The sequence below is a fragment of the Quercus lobata genome, chromosome 1, assembly GCF_001633185.2.
Source record: "Quercus lobata isolate SW786 chromosome 1, ValleyOak3.0 Primary Assembly, whole genome shotgun sequence".
In the NCBI taxonomy this organism is placed as follows: domain Eukaryota; kingdom Viridiplantae; phylum Streptophyta; class Magnoliopsida; order Fagales; family Fagaceae; genus Quercus; species Quercus lobata.
Genome location: NC_044904.1, coordinates 29,793,991 through 29,811,490, shown reverse-complemented (window position 1 = coordinate 29,811,490; position 17,500 = coordinate 29,793,991). Strand labels below are relative to the sequence as shown.

The 17,500-nt window shown below is 45.0% G+C and overlaps 2 protein-coding genes across 2 annotated transcripts in view; one reads left to right on the top strand and one right to left on the bottom strand.

Annotated features, from left to right (window-relative positions):
* LOC115952279 (NADH-ubiquinone oxidoreductase chain 2-like) overlaps window positions 1-3,762 on the top strand; it is a 5,926-nt gene extending 2,164 nt beyond the window's left edge. Inside the window, exons 3-4 of the mRNA XM_031069380.1 lie at window positions 1-127; window positions 2,603-3,762. The exon at window positions 1-127 is cut by the window's left edge and continues 135 nt beyond it. Of these exons, the coding sequence (XP_030925240.1) occupies window positions 1-127; window positions 2,603-3,078 (603 nt within the window). The 3' untranslated portion in view covers window positions 3,079-3,762. The remainder of the gene's footprint in view (window positions 128-2,602) is intronic.
* Window positions 3,763-16,413: 12,651 nt separating this feature from the next.
* The window catches only part of LOC115986212 (cytochrome b), a 1,360-nt gene continuing 273 nt past the window's right edge, over window positions 16,414-17,500 (bottom strand). The window contains exon 1 of the mRNA XM_031109065.1: window positions 16,414-17,500. This exon is cut by the window's right edge and continues 273 nt beyond it. Within this exon, the coding sequence (XP_030964925.1) occupies window positions 16,502-17,500 (999 nt within the window). The 3' untranslated portion in view covers window positions 16,414-16,501.

The following is a 17,500-nucleotide window of genomic DNA, read 5'->3' as shown; positions in this document are numbered from 1 at the left end:
CACTTCGATCAATTAGCCAAGATTTTGACCGGATACGAAATCACTGGTGCTCGATCTAGTGGTATTTTTATGGGGATTCTATTTATCGCTGTAGGATCCCTATTCAAGATCACTGCAGTTCCTTTTCGGGCGGCTGTAGGACGGACGGCCGCCTATAGGTGGTAGGGTAGGGTGGGTGGTACCGCTCAGATTGCGGCCAATCTTCCTAACCGCGCGCGGGCCGGGCTTAGAGCGCGTGAAACTCATCACTACCTCGTAAGGGCGTTGAGACCATAGCATGTTACACGAAAGCGCCGCTTTCTCTGGAGTGTTGTCACACAGCTGCCCGCCTAGAAGAGCCACTCGCTCTGGAGTGTTGTCACACAAGATAAGCACGCCGCCCGCCTGCTGGCCGGGCGAATCGAAGTTCTCTTCCGGTCAACTGTCCACCCAGTCAAGTGCAAAAAACACAGTAGAATCACGCAACGCACGCTGCTGGTGTGCTTCCTGCCCGCGAGGAAAGAAAGAAGAGCGACAAGGTTTAGTTCAGATTCGACTGTTTGCAGCATGGGAGCAGATTACCCAAAAAATCCCTGGGAACAATAAAAAAAAAGATATCTCGGTAACGAAAACTATAGGGGGCTGTATTGGCGAGATCCAACGGTGAACAGCCGCCCAAAAGAAAAACCGCCTGGAAGTCCGAGGACCTTTAGTACCGTACCCTACCCCCGAACCAGCAGCTTTCGCGCTAAGAAAGACCGCCCTTGCCCCTTTCCTTTCTCCATTCCGCCTCCTTCTTTGCTTTGTTCCAATAGAGTCTAAGGCAAAGCAAAAGTGGTTCGTATGCCTACTTTACCTACTTGACGAAAGGGAACACACTTTCTTTCGTTTCCGGGTTTATGGATTGGATTCAGTCAGCGTCACTCCTTCCTTTTGATTATGTCGTGACGCTTTGGTTACCGGCGAACGCTTCAAAAGGCGACCCTCTCGAGTTTCCGGCTGTTTCCTAGATGGAAGTAGCCTTTCGTCGCCCTACCAAACGAAAGAAGTCACTATCAAAGAGCTCGCCCTACTGAAGTACCAAAAAAGGTGCGCTCCGCAGGTTGGTTCTTCGGTTTCCTTTAGAATGAAAGTAGCTATGAAGCCCCTACTACTTACTTTGTTTGATTCAAAAGGCGAACAGCCCCCCAACTAGTCGTATGGGGGGGGTGCTTGTGGTAAGCTGCCTTGGATATGAGGAATTCCTAAAAAAAAAGGCAAAGTCCGGTATTTGACGAAGATCTTTCTATCAATAGATAGGATTTAGTGTTCGATATAGGGGATAGGATCCATCTGCTCTTTCTCTCTCCATTTTTTTTTAGAGAGAGCGGATATAACGATATAAAAAAGAATCGGGAGATGATAAAGGATTACATAGACATCTAAGGGGATGTCTATTCTATTCCTCTTTTTTTAGAGAAAAAAAAGATATCTCGTTTATCTATCTTTTGTCTATCTATCATTGATTCTATCTATGAATCAAGTCGAAAGACTTCGTTTTTTGGTTCCCCGAAGCCCCGAATGGATTGGATCGTTTCTGCCAACAAAATGAACGCGGAGCCCGTTCCGAATGCTTCTCCGATCCGGAAGTTCTCGCGAAGAGAATAAGATGCTGCTCCCCCTCCCTCTGTCTTTTCTCGCTTTGCTAATCTTTCCCTCTAACGCGGGCCGGGCGCGGGAGGAAGAAACCTAAGAGAAGAGCGTCTTCTCTTAGGTCCTTTTTTCTTTTTTTAGTGCAACACAGGAAAGCGCCCTCTTTTTGTCATCCCTGCAGCTTTCCAGATTTTGTATTGAACGCATGGCGTAGCTAGGACCTTCAAATCATGTTTGAGCCTATGTTCAAACCAAACCCACCCCCTTATTTGAATAAGGCTGGAAAGAATGCCCGCCAAGTTCAGAAAAGGGAATGCTTCTCCCAACCATTAAAGGAAAGGCTCGACGAAGGGAGGGAGATGCGGCGGGGGAAGGAAAACGCTTTCGGAGATCGAGATTTTATTTGTTTTTCATCGAAAACGAAGAAGGCCGAGGATGGCCTACGGTGCGTGTTATCTGAAGGGAACACGCTTTTTCGACCGCGGTGGTATGATTGCCGGGCTCTCTCCTCGTTCCGCCCGCTGGCCTATTGGGATAGCAGCCTTCGGGCTTTGCCAGCCCTTATTTTCTAATAAAGAATTCCGACTCGGCCCGGGAAAGCGCTGGCAACAACAGAAAGGAAGGGGTCCATGTAGCTGCTGCGCCCGCCCCCTTCTTAGTCAATGGGGCAGCAGGTTCGGCATCTACTAGAAAATAGAGAATCCACTTCAGATAACCACGCCTCTGCTAGGCAGCGTGTGGAATAGCCGAGAGCGGACCTTTTTGGATATATAATCCAAGTCGAGAGTGGAGTTACGGGAACAGCCGTCTGATGGAAAACGACTTTCACGTTCGGTTCAGAGAGCACTTTTTTCGTTGAGAATTCCTCGTTCCCTTTCGTGTGAATTCCCCAGCGGCGAATTAAAAACTTGTGGGGCCCTATCTATTCCATCTCTCGAGCCCCGAAGAAAACCCCCCTCCCCTTCGGACTCCATATCTCTTTTGACTCTATATATGTGGGCACCTGATATCTATGAGGGTTCGCCCACCCCGGTTACAGCATTCCTTTCTATTGCGCCTAAAATCTCTATTTCTGCTAATATTTCACGTGTTTCTATTTATGGTTCCTATGGAGCTACATTGCAACAAATCTTCTTTTTCTGCAGCATTGCTTCTATGATCTTAGGAGCACTGGCCGCCATGGCCCAAACGAAAGTAAAAAGACCTCTAGCTCATAGTTCAATTGGACATGTAGGTTATATTCGTACTGGTTTCTCATGTGGAACCATAGAAGGAATTCAATCACTACTAATTGGTATCTTTATTTATGCATTAATGACGATAGATGCATTCGCTATAGTTTTAGCATTACGGCAAACCCGTGTCAAATATATAGCGGATTTGGGCGCTCTAGCCAAAACGAATCCTATTTCGGCTATTACCTTCTCCATTACGATCTCTAACGCGCTATGCTGCGACTGTAGCTAAAGCGAGTGCTATGGGCGTCGGTGGGAGTAATCCCACAGGCTGGAGGCCTGGTAACCTCCTGGGCTGATCGCTCAGTGGTAAAACACTGGTCTGTCACCCGCCACGTGGCGCATGCGGAGGTTGGGTTTGATAGACCTAATAGGTTTCCCGATATGGGGTACGTTACCACACGTACTGGTGTTCTGAGTGATTCTCAGATCTCGGTACGACTTGGTACCAAACCAAGCGCCTTCCATCGGGAGGATTTCGTATCCTCGCGACTAGGTGAGTTTGATGCTTACGGTTGACCATAATGTCTGGTTCAAGTACTGGGGTGTGCCCAAGAGTATAGTTAGTGACCGGGATAGCCGCTTTGTGGGAAGCTTTAAGGAGTTGTAAACCCTCAAGATCCCAATTTCACAATCACCGTATAGTGATCACAGAAAGTTCGAGAGCCTCTGCAACTCCTGTAGCCGGTCGATCATCTTGCTTTCCCTCTCCCGCTCTGAAAGCCTAAAATAGCTCTCGGAACTAAGCACCTTTCCAATGCCTAATGCCGCTCCAGCTGATGCGATAGTTGCAGCTCCAGTCCCCATTTGATTTTGCACCTCCTTAATGCACTACCCTGACTTGACACTTGACTTAACCTGCCTTCGAGACAGAGTGATGGTGCCTCCCCCTCATGAACAGCCAGCCCGCCCCTATGCGCCAGCCCTTACCTGCCTTGAACTACAGGAGCGGTCTTGCATACTTACACACATATGAAAATAAGGCCATTTATCGAGAGTTGTGACAGGTGATGAACATCAATGAGATGGCTTGAACTGGCGCCTTCTGTTGAAACTAAAATTGCCATAGATCGCGATTCTTCGTCTGATCCTCCTGTGTATTCATCATTGCATCCTTTTCCTTTTCAATCTGCCTATCCTTTTCAACTTCGGGATGTGCATTTCTTTTTATTTTCTTTTTTCGATCTGGGGGAAGTTCTCGCTCCTTCACCTCGTAAACTCGGTAAAGCGGCTTCGCTTCGCTCCTCGCTTTTGTTCAATTATAAAAAAATACCCACTTTGATGGAGATTTGTAGCGTCATTCAAGTAAATACAGATTGAGATCGTAGAAACATGAGCTTGTAATATAGCTACACCTAATTCCGGGCCGGTTAATGCAAGAACTATAAATAAAGGACCAAGATCTCCTATGAAATATAAAAGATCGTTCATACATAGCATAGTCCAAGCGGACCCACTTAAAATCTTTACTAAACTATGACCGGCCATCATATTAGCAAATAAACGTATTCCTAAGCTTAATGCGCGAAAACAATGAGGGATTAGCTCAAGGAGTACTAAAAAAGGTGCTAACGGCAGTGGGACTCCTGCGGGTAATGAGAAGCTTAAAAAATGAAGCCCATTTCTTTGAAATCCCACTATAGTAATGCCAATAAAAATAGAAAATGAGAGACCCAAAGTAATGAGAAAATGACTTGTAACTGTGAAGCTATAAGGTATCATACCCTGGGGATTACGAAATAACGAAAAAGTAAAAGTGACCGAGATGCAAGGGAAATACTTTTGTTTCACATTTACGGAAAGACCACCTATTTGTTCGTTTACCAGGTTCGGCACGAAATCATAAATAAGCTCTACCAAGGATTGCCAAGCATTTGGTACTGAGTTTCCTCCTCCGTTTTTAGTAACCAAATGAACCAGAAGTAGGACCAAACTGAGAGTTAGCAGCATAAACAAAGAGGGATTTGTGAATGAGAAATACAAGTCTCCTATATTAAAAGGAATCAATGGGATTATTTCAAATTGCTCAAGTGGGCTGTTGGGCGTAATCGTAAGAAACACTTTTGATTTCATCCCTGTAGTTCCGCTTCTTGCTCTAAAAATGAAGAAAGACTTGTCGGAAATCGCCGGTTGGGTTGGTCCAACCAAGAAATGAATGGGAAAATAGATTTCTAGTTGATTACCTTGTTAGAGAGTTATGCTTGGAGTCCCCCGTCTTCTTTCTTGAGCGACGTAGGAATGATGGGTTTTAGGGTCACCCCCTTCAGCCAGCTATAGGAGAATTCATGTAGCACTCCGCCCTCCCTATTTTTGCGAAGGACGGTCTCCATGAAACTCGTATAGTGCCGAAACATTGCATAAACATAAAGAATTATAAAAATCAAAAGGACGGAAAGAATAATAATAAAAAATAAAAAAATGAAACCCATCAGAATAAAGATTTGGTTTGGATTTAATCCGGCAGCAGTTAGTGCCGGAATGAGTTTCTCCAGTTGAGGCATTCTTGATTGAGAAAAAATGATTCCCTCTATACAGAAAGAGAGTCCTTCCTGTACGAGTAGTGAAGAACTATAGAGAGCTGTGGTTGGTTGTTGACCAACAAATAAATGGGGGTGTTGGGCGTACATTTCTTTTATTCTCTTACGATATTTCTACTCAGCTTGAAAAGGCTTGAAAAGAAGCCTCAAGCCGATAACTTCATCATGTTCGACCATTTCTAAAGAAGAACTGAGAGTGATTGACCTCACGGCACACATGCTATATGTTCATGCCAAAAAAGGCGAGATTTTCGATTCTTAATTAAAGGAGCGAAGCGCTTAGTGGTTGAAGTAGAGGAGAGCTAGAATGAGTCAATTTTCCTAGGGAAAGCACACAAGCAGGAAGGAAGAATCGAAAAGGCACTTTATCTCCCATTTAGGAATGAGCTTTCAGGCCTACAAAAAGAGTGCCTAGCCAGAGAGTGGAAATGATCCCGCGAAGCCGGTCAGGCCTTATCTAGCTTAAAAGGCATACTGTCCCTACGAAAGCATCCATTTCATGAGTTGAACTGGCTCTGCTCCTTGCTGGAGGAAAAATGAACGATATTATGTATGTTATTCGAAGCCTTTTAGAAGTCCGAGCTTTCCTTTCCATTCGTGTAGCGAGGTCCTCTTCTTGCTTTTGTGCCCTAGCATTCTACTGGATAGCTCCTACCCTTCCTTTATCCTCCTTGCGCTATGAATTGGCTTTCTTGTTGTTAATGGGCAGACAAACTTATGACCCAGACGTGGGTGGGCTTTTTTCTAAGGAAAAAGTATGACCTTAATCTACTTTCTCGGGTATCTAGCTTACGGAAGACAAGGTCTTGACGTTCTATAGATGAACTAGCATAACAGACATGCTTGAATTTAGAAAGGCGAGACAACTCTGAATCACTCGTTGAATACAAAGACAAAGCAACTTTCGCCCTATCCTGACGGGAAGGGAACTTATGAAGAAGACTGACCTGTGCTCTTCCTGTAATCTGACCTTACTATAGCTTTCTTAAAGCTTTTGGCTTATTGATCTCCAACTGTATTTGTATTCGTATCTGGTAATTATCTTTCTAGTGGATCAAGATATTCGAGGCTAATCCACTCTTCCCTGAAACTTGGGAATCGCCCTTTATTTAAACTTTTTTAACTTATAAATGAGTTGCTTCTCGACTCGACTGACTCACACTCCTCTCCTATCTTTTTAAGAGCTGCCATGGGCATTTTTCTTTCCTTGGATGCTATAAGAATGGGCTGGCTCTTGCCCCATGAAAAAGGATGAAAATTGACAAATCCATTAAGAGTATCATTTGTCACTTCTCTTGATTTCCCACCCACCTACCTATCATCTATCAGTCTCCTGAAGCTCCCCCGCTTGGTAGCTAATCCCGCTCGTTGGTATCTGGGAGTCTAGATCTTAGCTTATCTTATACTCTCTATACTTCGCATTTCCTTGAGCCTTTCTACTTATAGACCTGGACTGCTATTTGTTTCATACCTGAAATAAAAGGCAAGCAAGTCAGGGATTCCTCGAGCTGCTATCTCGATACCGATCCTTGAAACCCTGAATGAAGGGCACTGCTTAGGTAAGGGTAAGAAAGAAGCGCTGATCCACTTATACTCGCTAGGGGTTACTCTATCACACGCATCCTAGCTTATCTCACTTCTTCCTTGAAGGTCCCACGGACTGTTCGAATCCTTAGCCTATCCTTGATTAGCTTCCTATCACCTACGCCTCCTCCCAGGAAGTCACTATTCTTTCCTTTCTCCTGGCCCCTGAAGCTTTTGCATTTTTCAAAGGCCTTCACTCGATCTTCATTCTACTATAAGAACTCAAACCTGAGTCCATTACTATCCTGGTCGAGTTCGTTTATTCGTTTTTTAAGAACTCACACTTCGTACCTGAACATGAATAGGCAGCGCTCTTTTTCCCGACGTAAGCCCAGGCTTGCTATCATCCAGTTGTGGCTTTTTCCCCTCTTAATTCTCAGGAGAGTGCTATAGCTTGTTCGCTAAATTCCTTCCCGATACCCCTTCATCACGTCTTGGGCAACCAAAACCCTAGCCTTGGAAAAAACATTCTCTCACTTCCCCGGACGAATTGATTTAATATCTTTTCAGGTTCAGCGAGGACAGTCCTCCTAGCAGCGGTTCCTTTTCATATCCCGTTTTGAAGCAACTACACTCGCTCGTTAGCCTGTCTGGCTCTCGACCTGCTTCAGTCTCTAAAAAACTCTGGCAGCTGGGACTATTGCATTCGCAATACTTCGTTCTGCTACCTTCCGATGTTGCTTACTACCAAACCGACAGCTAACCTTGCTTTTCTACCTTATCAGTAACAGCTATATTCGGAGACTTTACCTGAAGAAAACGGAGACCTAGAACTACTAGGATTCCTCGCTTCCAGCTTTCTAAAAGCTATTTTAGTTAGCCTAAAGTTGTATTTTTGAAAAAACCTTGGCAGGATCATAGCTATCCTCCCTCCTATCTTCTTGACTCCTTCTCATAAGGGCGGGCAGAGTCTCAAAGAGTGCTTCTAAGCTCCGGAGATTCTTCCGGGAAGCTAGGTCAAGGCTATCTGGCAGAAAAGGATTCTAATGGCACAAAGCCGTTCTTCCCCCGTTTCCCCGATCTCCGCTGGCTGCTCGCAGGAATTTTTGAGCTTGATCCTTTCTCTTTCTCGAGAGTCCCCTGGAAATAGAAATGGGCTAGAGCTCCCAGTCGTTTCTAAGGAATTTCTACCTTTTGGATCGAACTAGGAATCATACATTCGCTGAATGACTCGACAACCAGGTATTTCACTTACCTGCACATAAGCTTCCTATATTCTCTAGAACATCCCATCTCGTTTCATAGCGCCTGCTTCCCGAAAAGATAGACTTCCTATCAAATCTTTCACAGTCCCCAGAGAGATCCATCCGATGGTCTTTCACTCTCTCGCTTCGTCTTCCCAGCTATCCTTTACATGCAGGTAAGATCAGATCGAATGCTCATTCTGGCTTCTCATCTAGCTTCTCTCCCACTACTCAACCCTATTTCTTATTATTTCATTATTTTAGTATTTTAGATTGAACGGACAGCTTATGCTTCTAATAGATTCCTAGCTAGCTAAGATGCATCTACGAGAAGCTATTTTTTATGTAATATTACATTATATGAAAAAAGAGATCAAGTAGCGAGTAAACAAGATCGAATTATAGCTTGTTAAAGCTATAGGAAGAAGTGGGATCTCTCTAATATAGGCAAGCTAATAAGGACTAGCACGTTACCAATCAGGTAACAAGGTCTGTCTCTACTTTTTTCTTCGACCTGGAAGCGAGTAGAATGTTTCGATTTTCATTTGAGACTAAACACAGGGTCTGACCTAGACTCATATAGCCCGAGTACTTAGGCATAGTACCTTAACTCTTAAGATGCATGGCGTTGGTAGAACCCTCAACACCCTACCTTCACTTCATGTCTTCTAAAAGCTGTTATGGAAAGAGATCAATCAGATGACAAGGCCTACCGTGTCTCCAAGAAGATTGAAGTTCTCACTCAAGCTCAAGATTCTCAGTCTAGTCTTATACCACCTAAGCGGTTCAATGGAATGGGAATGAAAGGGGATCTTCTTCTTATGGAGATCTGGTAGTACAGTAGATGTCCTTCCATGGCTTGCGTACGGAAATAAAGGATGATTCAACCCTTTTATGATTCACTCTGTTCTCTCGAATGAAAACAAGTCTGAAGGGTTTCCCCTGATTCAGAAGAAGACAATTCTGATTCAAAGAGTCTTTGGCAAAGGAGTTTTTTCCCTCTGCTCTTCCTTTGGTTATATACCAAATCACCTACCTGTATCAGTGGATTCTCCTGATTCTTAGAAAGTGAGGCCTCGTACAGATTGCTTTCATAAAGCATTAATGTCCTTCTTTTCAAAATTCTCCTTCTTCCTTCCTTATTTGAGGATTCAGCCCTGGTTGATAGTTTGTTTCAGTTGAAGGGCAGAGATGAGGTTTGTAAATAAACCAATTCCTTCTGTCGTGTATTCCCGATTAATGCAGCCTTAGATGCTTCCATTGTCGATTTTAGTATTGAGCGAAAGGTTACACCTATGGATTATTTATTGTAGGCCAACTCTACTCCACTAGTACCAATAGGCGGCATAGGGGAAAAAGCACTACGCCTAGGAATTAAAAAAAACGAAAACTTTGTTAGAAATTACCCCCTTTCCTTATCGGGATCGGGATTAACAAGAATGGTTGGTACAACAAAATCCATCTCGTTCGTACTTTGGATACCCGTATAACCATAGAAGACTGTTGAAGTTCTTAATTCCTTGAAATTCATGGGCGTTGGGGACAAAGAAATTTTTGGAGTTACCCTTTTTATATATCTAGTTTTATATATCTAGTATCAACAGCTTGATACTAAAAAAAGACAAAGAACACCATAAATTAAAACACACTACTTTGCGTCTACAGACACTTATTTAAACCTTCTAAAACTAAAAAGAGTCGACGGACTCTTCTATTCTAGTCTCCCCGGTGCCCGCGGGTGACAGCACGCACAATTAGGGCTTCCTGCTCCGCCCGCAGCGCTTGCTGCCTCTCCTCCAAACCCTCTATGCGCTCTCTGGCAGCGCCAATGCGTTCTTCTGCCTCTGCAGGATCTCTTGCTCTAACATTTCTCAAAAAGAGGTTTAGCGCTCTACGGCGCTCTTGAATTTCATTTTTCAGTTGCCCCATTTCGGCAGCAATTGCAGAAAGCCTGTTTGTAACAGCCATAGCCATACGTGCTATTACTCAATTTCTTTGATTTGAATTTGATGAAGACACTTATCGAGCCTCCATTTATAGAGTGGTAGAGGAATCTCGCCATGCGTCACGAATTAGATGGCAGGCACAATTCTGACTACTATAACCACGCTGCCTGTATGAAAAAACAAACTTTTCAGAACCGTTTCACCTAATCGATCGTGGTGAGGATTCGGCGGATCATCCACGTCACGCTAGGATTTGGGAAGGACATTCACGAGAGTGAGGTGAGTTTGAAGAGAAGGGGGTGGATTTTGGTGCTCTAACTGGCTGTGAGCATGGGAATTGTCTTTGTCAATACCAAGGGACGGGGCGCGATAGAAAAGCGGCAGAACATACATTTATATAATAATTGATTTTGGGTAGAAACTAGCCAGCAAGCTAGCTAGCTAAGGAAAGAAAGCAATTGCTCGGGCGAGATAATAAGCATGGTCAATGGCCATACATTTCACTCATAGCTGCAGGTTGCTTGCTTCCTGACTACACGTAATGAAACGGAAGTTCGGGATGAGCTACGATAAGCGAGACTCCTCTATAAGGGAAGGGGGTTCCAAACCAGCGAAAGTGGTGGAGGCGAAAGCCCTTGTTGCTTGTTCCGTACCGTCAGGGGCAGATGCAGCTATTCCAGCTGGCTGCTAGTCGTCTCATGCTTGCTTCTTTCTTTCATCTGGATTGGCTTGTTCTTCCGGGTACGGTAAGCGCTTGCCTCAATTCCTTCCGGGAATGGCTTGCTTATGGATCGGGAGCTAACGCTTCATCCGTTGCTTGTTCTGTGAGCCCTAGCTTGGCCTAAGTTCCCCGGGCCATAGTTTCTTCCCCTACGTTTGCTTGGGCTAGGTCATCCGTAGCTTGCTGGTGTGCTGAGCTGCTGTCGGCTTAGTTTGATGGTGTAGTTCAGTTTGAAGCTACCGTTGGAATAGTCCTACTTGAAGGTGTAACTGGAGTGAGTGCTCCTTTCAAAGCTTCCGGTATTCAACTGTCCTAAAACTCCATGCGCCTTCCTTCATGGCTGGCTGGCTAAGCTGGGAAGGCTGGAAAGTAAGCTAGCTCGACCGGAGGTATAGGTCAGGTCAGGGACAAGGGCAAGGCAGCTAAGGCAAGCAATCAGTCAATCTGTTTATAGGCCACGTGGGGGCAAGGGGGAGGCAAGCAGATGGCCCTAGCAAGAGGCAGCGCTAACGGATGATGGGGCGAACTCATTCGAGCCGGGGTACAAGGGGTGAGCCTATTTGTGAGTGCAGTTGGGAGCTGTAAGGCCAGTCAACAAGTACGTAGGGAATGAACCTATAGAAGAAGATTTCTTCGCAGGGGAGAAAGAATGGGGAAAGGGGAGTGGGTAAGCGGGCCCCTTTGCTTTAGTCTAAGCCTTCATTCCTTCAGTTGTAGTCGTAGAGCGAGGGAATAGGGATGCAGGCTTTTCCACCTGCTCCGATGCCCTTCGCCCCTATCTTTCTCTCTTTCGGTAGATTGACCGGATATTTCCTTTAAGTGATTTCCCTTCTCTTTACCGGTAGATGTATACGTATTTATAAGTATATGTCTTTCCCTTTTCTTTCCTTACAGTTCTTTCCTGGAAGTGATTGCCCAGCTATATTAGGAATGGGAGGTTCGAAGGTCAGGGCTCAGTTCGTTAGCGATGTCACCAAGGGCCGGAGGAAGGAAGGTAAACGTAAGTCCTTAGACTCCCTCATTCGCTTTTCTGGGTGTCGTTCCTCAGAATCCATGACCTGAACATCATACCAGGTCTCTTTCCTCTTACCGTTATCCAAAACCCTAGTACCAGGTTGGCCTTTCCCCTCCCTCTTCTGTATTCTTCTCTATGTCTTGGTTCTCTTCGTGCACGTAACAGAGGCTTGTGGTTTAGTTTAGCTCTTCTTGGGGGCCGCTATCCTTGTTGTGCACTTGGGAAAGCTAGTCTGAGTTGAAAGCTAGGCTCTAACCCTTGCTTGCCACGTAAGTCAAGACAGCTCGAAAGGCCTAACCAAGATCCTGATTGGGTGCAATATGTGTTGACTCAACTCAGTGAGGCGCATACCTCCACTTTTCTTTATAGGGTGGAACAAGAATCATTTCTCAGACCTTTCTGGCAGCCTCTTCTTAAGCCTTTTCAACTTGGTACATAATTTAAACATAGGTGTTCCAAACACATCTTCCATCCAGACTTCTTCCACTACCTGTAAGAAACTGGGGTGATCCGCCCAAAAGTGAAAAAACTTGAAAGGTTTTCTCACCTGGGGCAGTTCAGCCAATTTGATTACCATAAGGGAATGGTCAGATACTCCAGCTGGCAGAAAATTTGCTTCTGACCCAGTGAATCTGCTCTCCCACTCAGCATTAACAAGTGCTCTGTCTAGCTTCCTGAGAATCGGGCCTTCCTCCCTTCTGTTAGACCCAGAAAAGAATTGACCTCAAAATCTTAAGTCATCCAAATCTGCCTGGTTGATGCACTCATCCAGAGAGTCCATCCAGCTTAGCCACTCATTCGAGCCCCCCACTCTCTCATCATGTCTTCTGATAGCATTAAAGTCCCCAACAACAAGCCAAGGACTACCTCTAATGGTCGAGGCATAAGAGGATAGATCTGCCTACAGCACTTCCCTTCTGCCATTACAATTATCCCAATACACAACGGAGACCATGCAGCTCCATGTACTAGCAATGTCTTGCACCTTACAATGCATTACTTGGTCAGTTTGACTCAATAGAGAAACCGAGACTGCATATGGGTTCTCTTCTTGACTTATTCTCATGGGTTTCGTAAAGGTAGAGGAGCACTGACCCTCTTTGCTCATGTCGAAAGTTGGGGAAAGATTGATCGACTTATTAAAGCAGATATAGTCAGTTGCGAAGATAACATTGATCACGCTCTTTGAAACTCCACAATAGGATTGCATATTGGTCAAGGTAATGATGCCTTCTGTAATATCATAGCTGCTTTCTTAAGAACAGAGATAAGAGATAAGGAAGGGAAAGAGTATGGTTCTTGTGTAAAAGGAATACCCCAAGGCTGGTCTACGATCAGCTGTACTAATGAATATCTTTTGACACCAACTATATATTCAAATCAAAACTTTTTTAGAAAGATAAAGACATCGATTCGTCTACGTCAGATATGCTGACGATTTGCTTTTTGCTGTAAAAAGAAGGAGGACGTGATACAGATATGAATATATGACCCTGACAACTATCCATATCCCATCCTCTTACCTTGCTGCTCATTCTCCGAAGCACTGAACCTAAACCCAACCTATTGATTGATGCGGGGAAATGAAGGGACCAAACCAGTAGCATACGTAGCTACATCGAAGGACCAAGTCATAGCCAAATGGTACACCCACAGCCGCCCATGGCTGATGAGGTAAATGAATCTGGCCGGGGGACTAGCCAATCATGTGGGGACAGCCAGGTTCTTCAAACTCCGGCCGTGGATAGCTAGATAACACCCACCAATTCCATTGCATTGCCACCAGCCCTATCTATAGTTCCTTTTCCCGGATGGGCAGTCGGTCTAACATAGCTATCTCTAGCTAGCAGCTATCGCCTAGCTAGCGACCGAAGGAAGGAAATCTAAATGTTAATGGTTATCCATCCGGCTCGAGGCTAGGTCTTACTCATACTTAGTAGAACCCTAGCTCTCTATTTCATATCCAAATCTGGTCACTGGTATAGATGATGGACCTGCTTTCCTCCCTTATCACACTGAAAGGCACCTCTATCTCTTCCCTCTGTCCTCCGGTTTTTAAAAACCCGAAAGTCATTTCACTCGGCATTTCTTCTTCTTCAATTGACATTGCCTTGAAGAGCCTAATTGTTGATACCGAGCGAGACAGCTCTTTAATAATTTTGAACATGGAAGATTTTACTAAATTGACTTAGACCTCATGGTTGATATCGCTACCTTTCGTCTCTTATCTCTTTATCTTCTCTACTTCAAGTCCCTTGACCTCCATTTTTAGGGATTATGACCTGCAACTGCCACACCAACAATCATAGGCTATTGGCTGAGCCTAAACAAGACAAGATGCATTGCCTCTGTCTTCATGCAAAACACGTCTACCACGCTGTGAGCAAGCATGAGGGGATCACCTTTGATGACCATCTTCTTATAAAACTATTGGGTAAGTTATAAGTACCCCCTAAGAAAAAGAAATCCTTAAAATACTGATAGATGCTCATCAACACACAGATGGCAGGCTAACTACATACGTTGTCCACCCCACCTTGTCGTACATGTTTCGCCAAGCTCGCGGGCGGCAAAAGGACTCCAACCAGCGAGCTACAGGAGCAAGCCAAGTGAAAGGAATAGCTGCTGGTTATAGAACAAATGGGTTTGATAATGGAGCAAGCAACTGATGCTCGGCCGCTCCCCATGCTACTCACTCTGCGTTGAGGTGCTGTGCCTCCACTGGCTCTGCTACTTGCTCAGATGTTGCTTTGAAGGGAATAATGAAGAATTCATATGTTCCCAGTGCGAAGAATGCATCGTAACATAACAGATATGCATATTTGCCTCCCGGGGAAAAAGAGAATCTCAGTGATCCAACAATGGAGCCCACCAAGTGCTACGAGTGAAGCTAAAGGAGAGTGAGAGGTTGGTGCGGACGAGAGGTCAATAGGTTGATAGGTTGATGAAGCTTTCAAAAGTCTATACCAAAAAAAAACCAGCAAGAGCAGTAGCATCAGAGGTTGAGATGGGAACGGAGACGGAGCAAGCAGAGGTAATAGACGCAGGAGCAAGGCTAGGGCCATATCCAATTGACCGGGTGTAGGCACTACCGGCAGAGGTAGCAAAGGCAGTGCCGGTCCACCACCATAAACAGTAGCACCACCTACTTCATAAGCATCAGTAGCAGGGACGGTTGGCCGAGCTCACTCAGCAGCTTATGATCTTGATCTTTCTGACCTTGATTCTGTCGATTCATAAGCAGTGAAAGGTGCACGAGTAGTTCCAGGTGCAGGAGCATCGATAGTAGCACCATTAGCAACGGCACCGGTGGTAGAGATAGCGGCATAGGCAGCAGCGCTTGTTTAACCGACTGATCCAGTTGTTTACAACAACCTCGACGATGAACCAGTTCATTCGGTCACCACCTTGAATAGCATTGTTGCTAGCATCGTATAGTAATAGATGTGCGTATTTGCCCGGGACTCACCCGCTGGAACCTGGCCTTCGACTCCACCCCCCATTATCTTAAGCCACATTGAACCTCCAGGTAATGGACAAGAAAGCCACATCTGAACACGCCCGTCCAAAGTAGCATCCTTAGGCACGTCCTTATCGCGGGAGGGGAAGGGATGAAAGATTCATAGTCTCGAAGACCCCCTCTCCCGACTCAGTCACATGCAATCAGGCTTTCAACCCGGCCAACTCTCCCTTCTGTGCCACCTGACAAAAAAAGGTATGGTCTTTCTGAGAATAAGAGCATATCCGCCTGGAAGACCTTCTGGAAAGTCGCCTATGAAAAGAGCATACCCAACCAATATGAGCCTGTCCGAGACTTGCCATTCCCATGGAAGAAAGTTTCCCTGCGTATTGATTCATTACCGACTGATAAACGGAAAATGCTTGTTTCTATTCCCTCCTTCCGAGCGATGAACCGTGATTGTCTAGCTGTACGGAATCCCTGGGGAATGAAGGGATAGGTGAAACAGGAGGGGGTGGAAATTTCCTCCAATCGGAATACTTGCTTTTCCATAGAGATTGCATGCCCATTTTAGGGATGAATCACTTCACGGGAGAGAACACGAGGGATGAACGACGATCAACCTACCTAAGTTTTTACTAGTAATCCTCGGTTTACCCGCTTGCTGAAACCTCCCTCCATAGCCGATGGAATGGTTGGATAGCCACTCAACTGTTCACTGTACTTCCTGTATCCCACTCCCCTCCCTATCTCTCTCGACCCATTCACCGGAGTATGTTGGGCTGGAATGCCTCCATTCCCATCCCATCCTTTATGATCTCTAGGCCTTCCCGCTATGAGATATTCCCAGTGCAGAAGCATATTCATGCAGAATACTCTCCTACTTCTTTCCCCTCTCTTATAGGGGTCGGAATTCCTAAAAGAGGATAGAAGGTCATTTTTTGACATCAGTGGAGAAGCATGCGTGATACAGATACTCCTCTATGCGAATGTTCTGGCTTTCAAAGGACGAGTAAGGGACGGGGAGGGGGAGGGGAGTTTCGGGAACAAAGCCCCCGGATTTGAAAGTTCAGCCCTACCCTATAGTATAGTATCTTTTCCCTATCTAAGCTATATCAACATAGCCAACTAGAAAACTCATCCGCTTGTCAATGAATTCTTGGTGTAATACTCACTCGTAAATGATTGGTGTCAGAATTTTTCACTGATCAGGTGTGATCAGTCTCATCCGTGTAAGAATTAGGAATTCCTCTTCCAACTCGTCCCAGAATGGGCGTTATGGCAAAAAACAAGAAGAAAACAAAAGGAGAAATTTGTCCAATAGTAACAAATGGTGCCTCCACAGGTTGACATCCGATCCAACCTAGTAGTAAGCAATCCGCCAAAAGCAACCAAAAAATTCCTTGGTGAATAGGGCGAAAACTTGAACTACGCACATACATACTTTTAAAAAAAGGTAAAGCCAACAGACATATAAAAACGGGTGCTATTGCGGCTACACCTCCCGATTTGTCAGGTATACTACGAAGAATGGCATGGATCGGTAGGAAATACCATTCCGGCACAATATGAGGCGGGGTGGACATCGGATTAGCAGGTATATAATTGTCGGGATGCCCCAAAACATTAGGAGCATAAAAAATCCAAATGGAAAAAAAGATAGCAAAAGCTACCCAACCTACTAGATCCTTTACATAAAAATAAGGGTAAAAAGCAATTTTATCCATCTCTGAATGTACACCCAATGGATTATTTGATCCATATTGATGCAATGCGGCCAGATGAAGAAGACTGGCGCCTACTAAAATAAAGGGGAGTAAATGATGAAGACTAAAAAAACGATTTAAGGTGGCATTGTCCACGGAGAAACCACCCCAAAGCCAAGTCACTATGGTATCTCCTACTACAGGTATGGCGCTAGCTAAGCTTGTAATTACTGTAGCTCCCCAAAAGCTCATCTGACCCCAAGGTAGTACGTATCCTGTAAAAGCTGTCACAATCATTAATAGGAAGATTACAACTCCGAGACACCGAACAAATTCCCTAGGACTGCTATAACTCGCATGATATAGACCACGAAAAATATGAAGGTGAACCACAATGAGAAACATACTTGCCCCATTAGCATGCATATAACGGAGCAACCAGCCCCCTTCAACATCTCTCATAACGTGTTCTACGCTGTTGAAAGCTAGATCCACATGAGG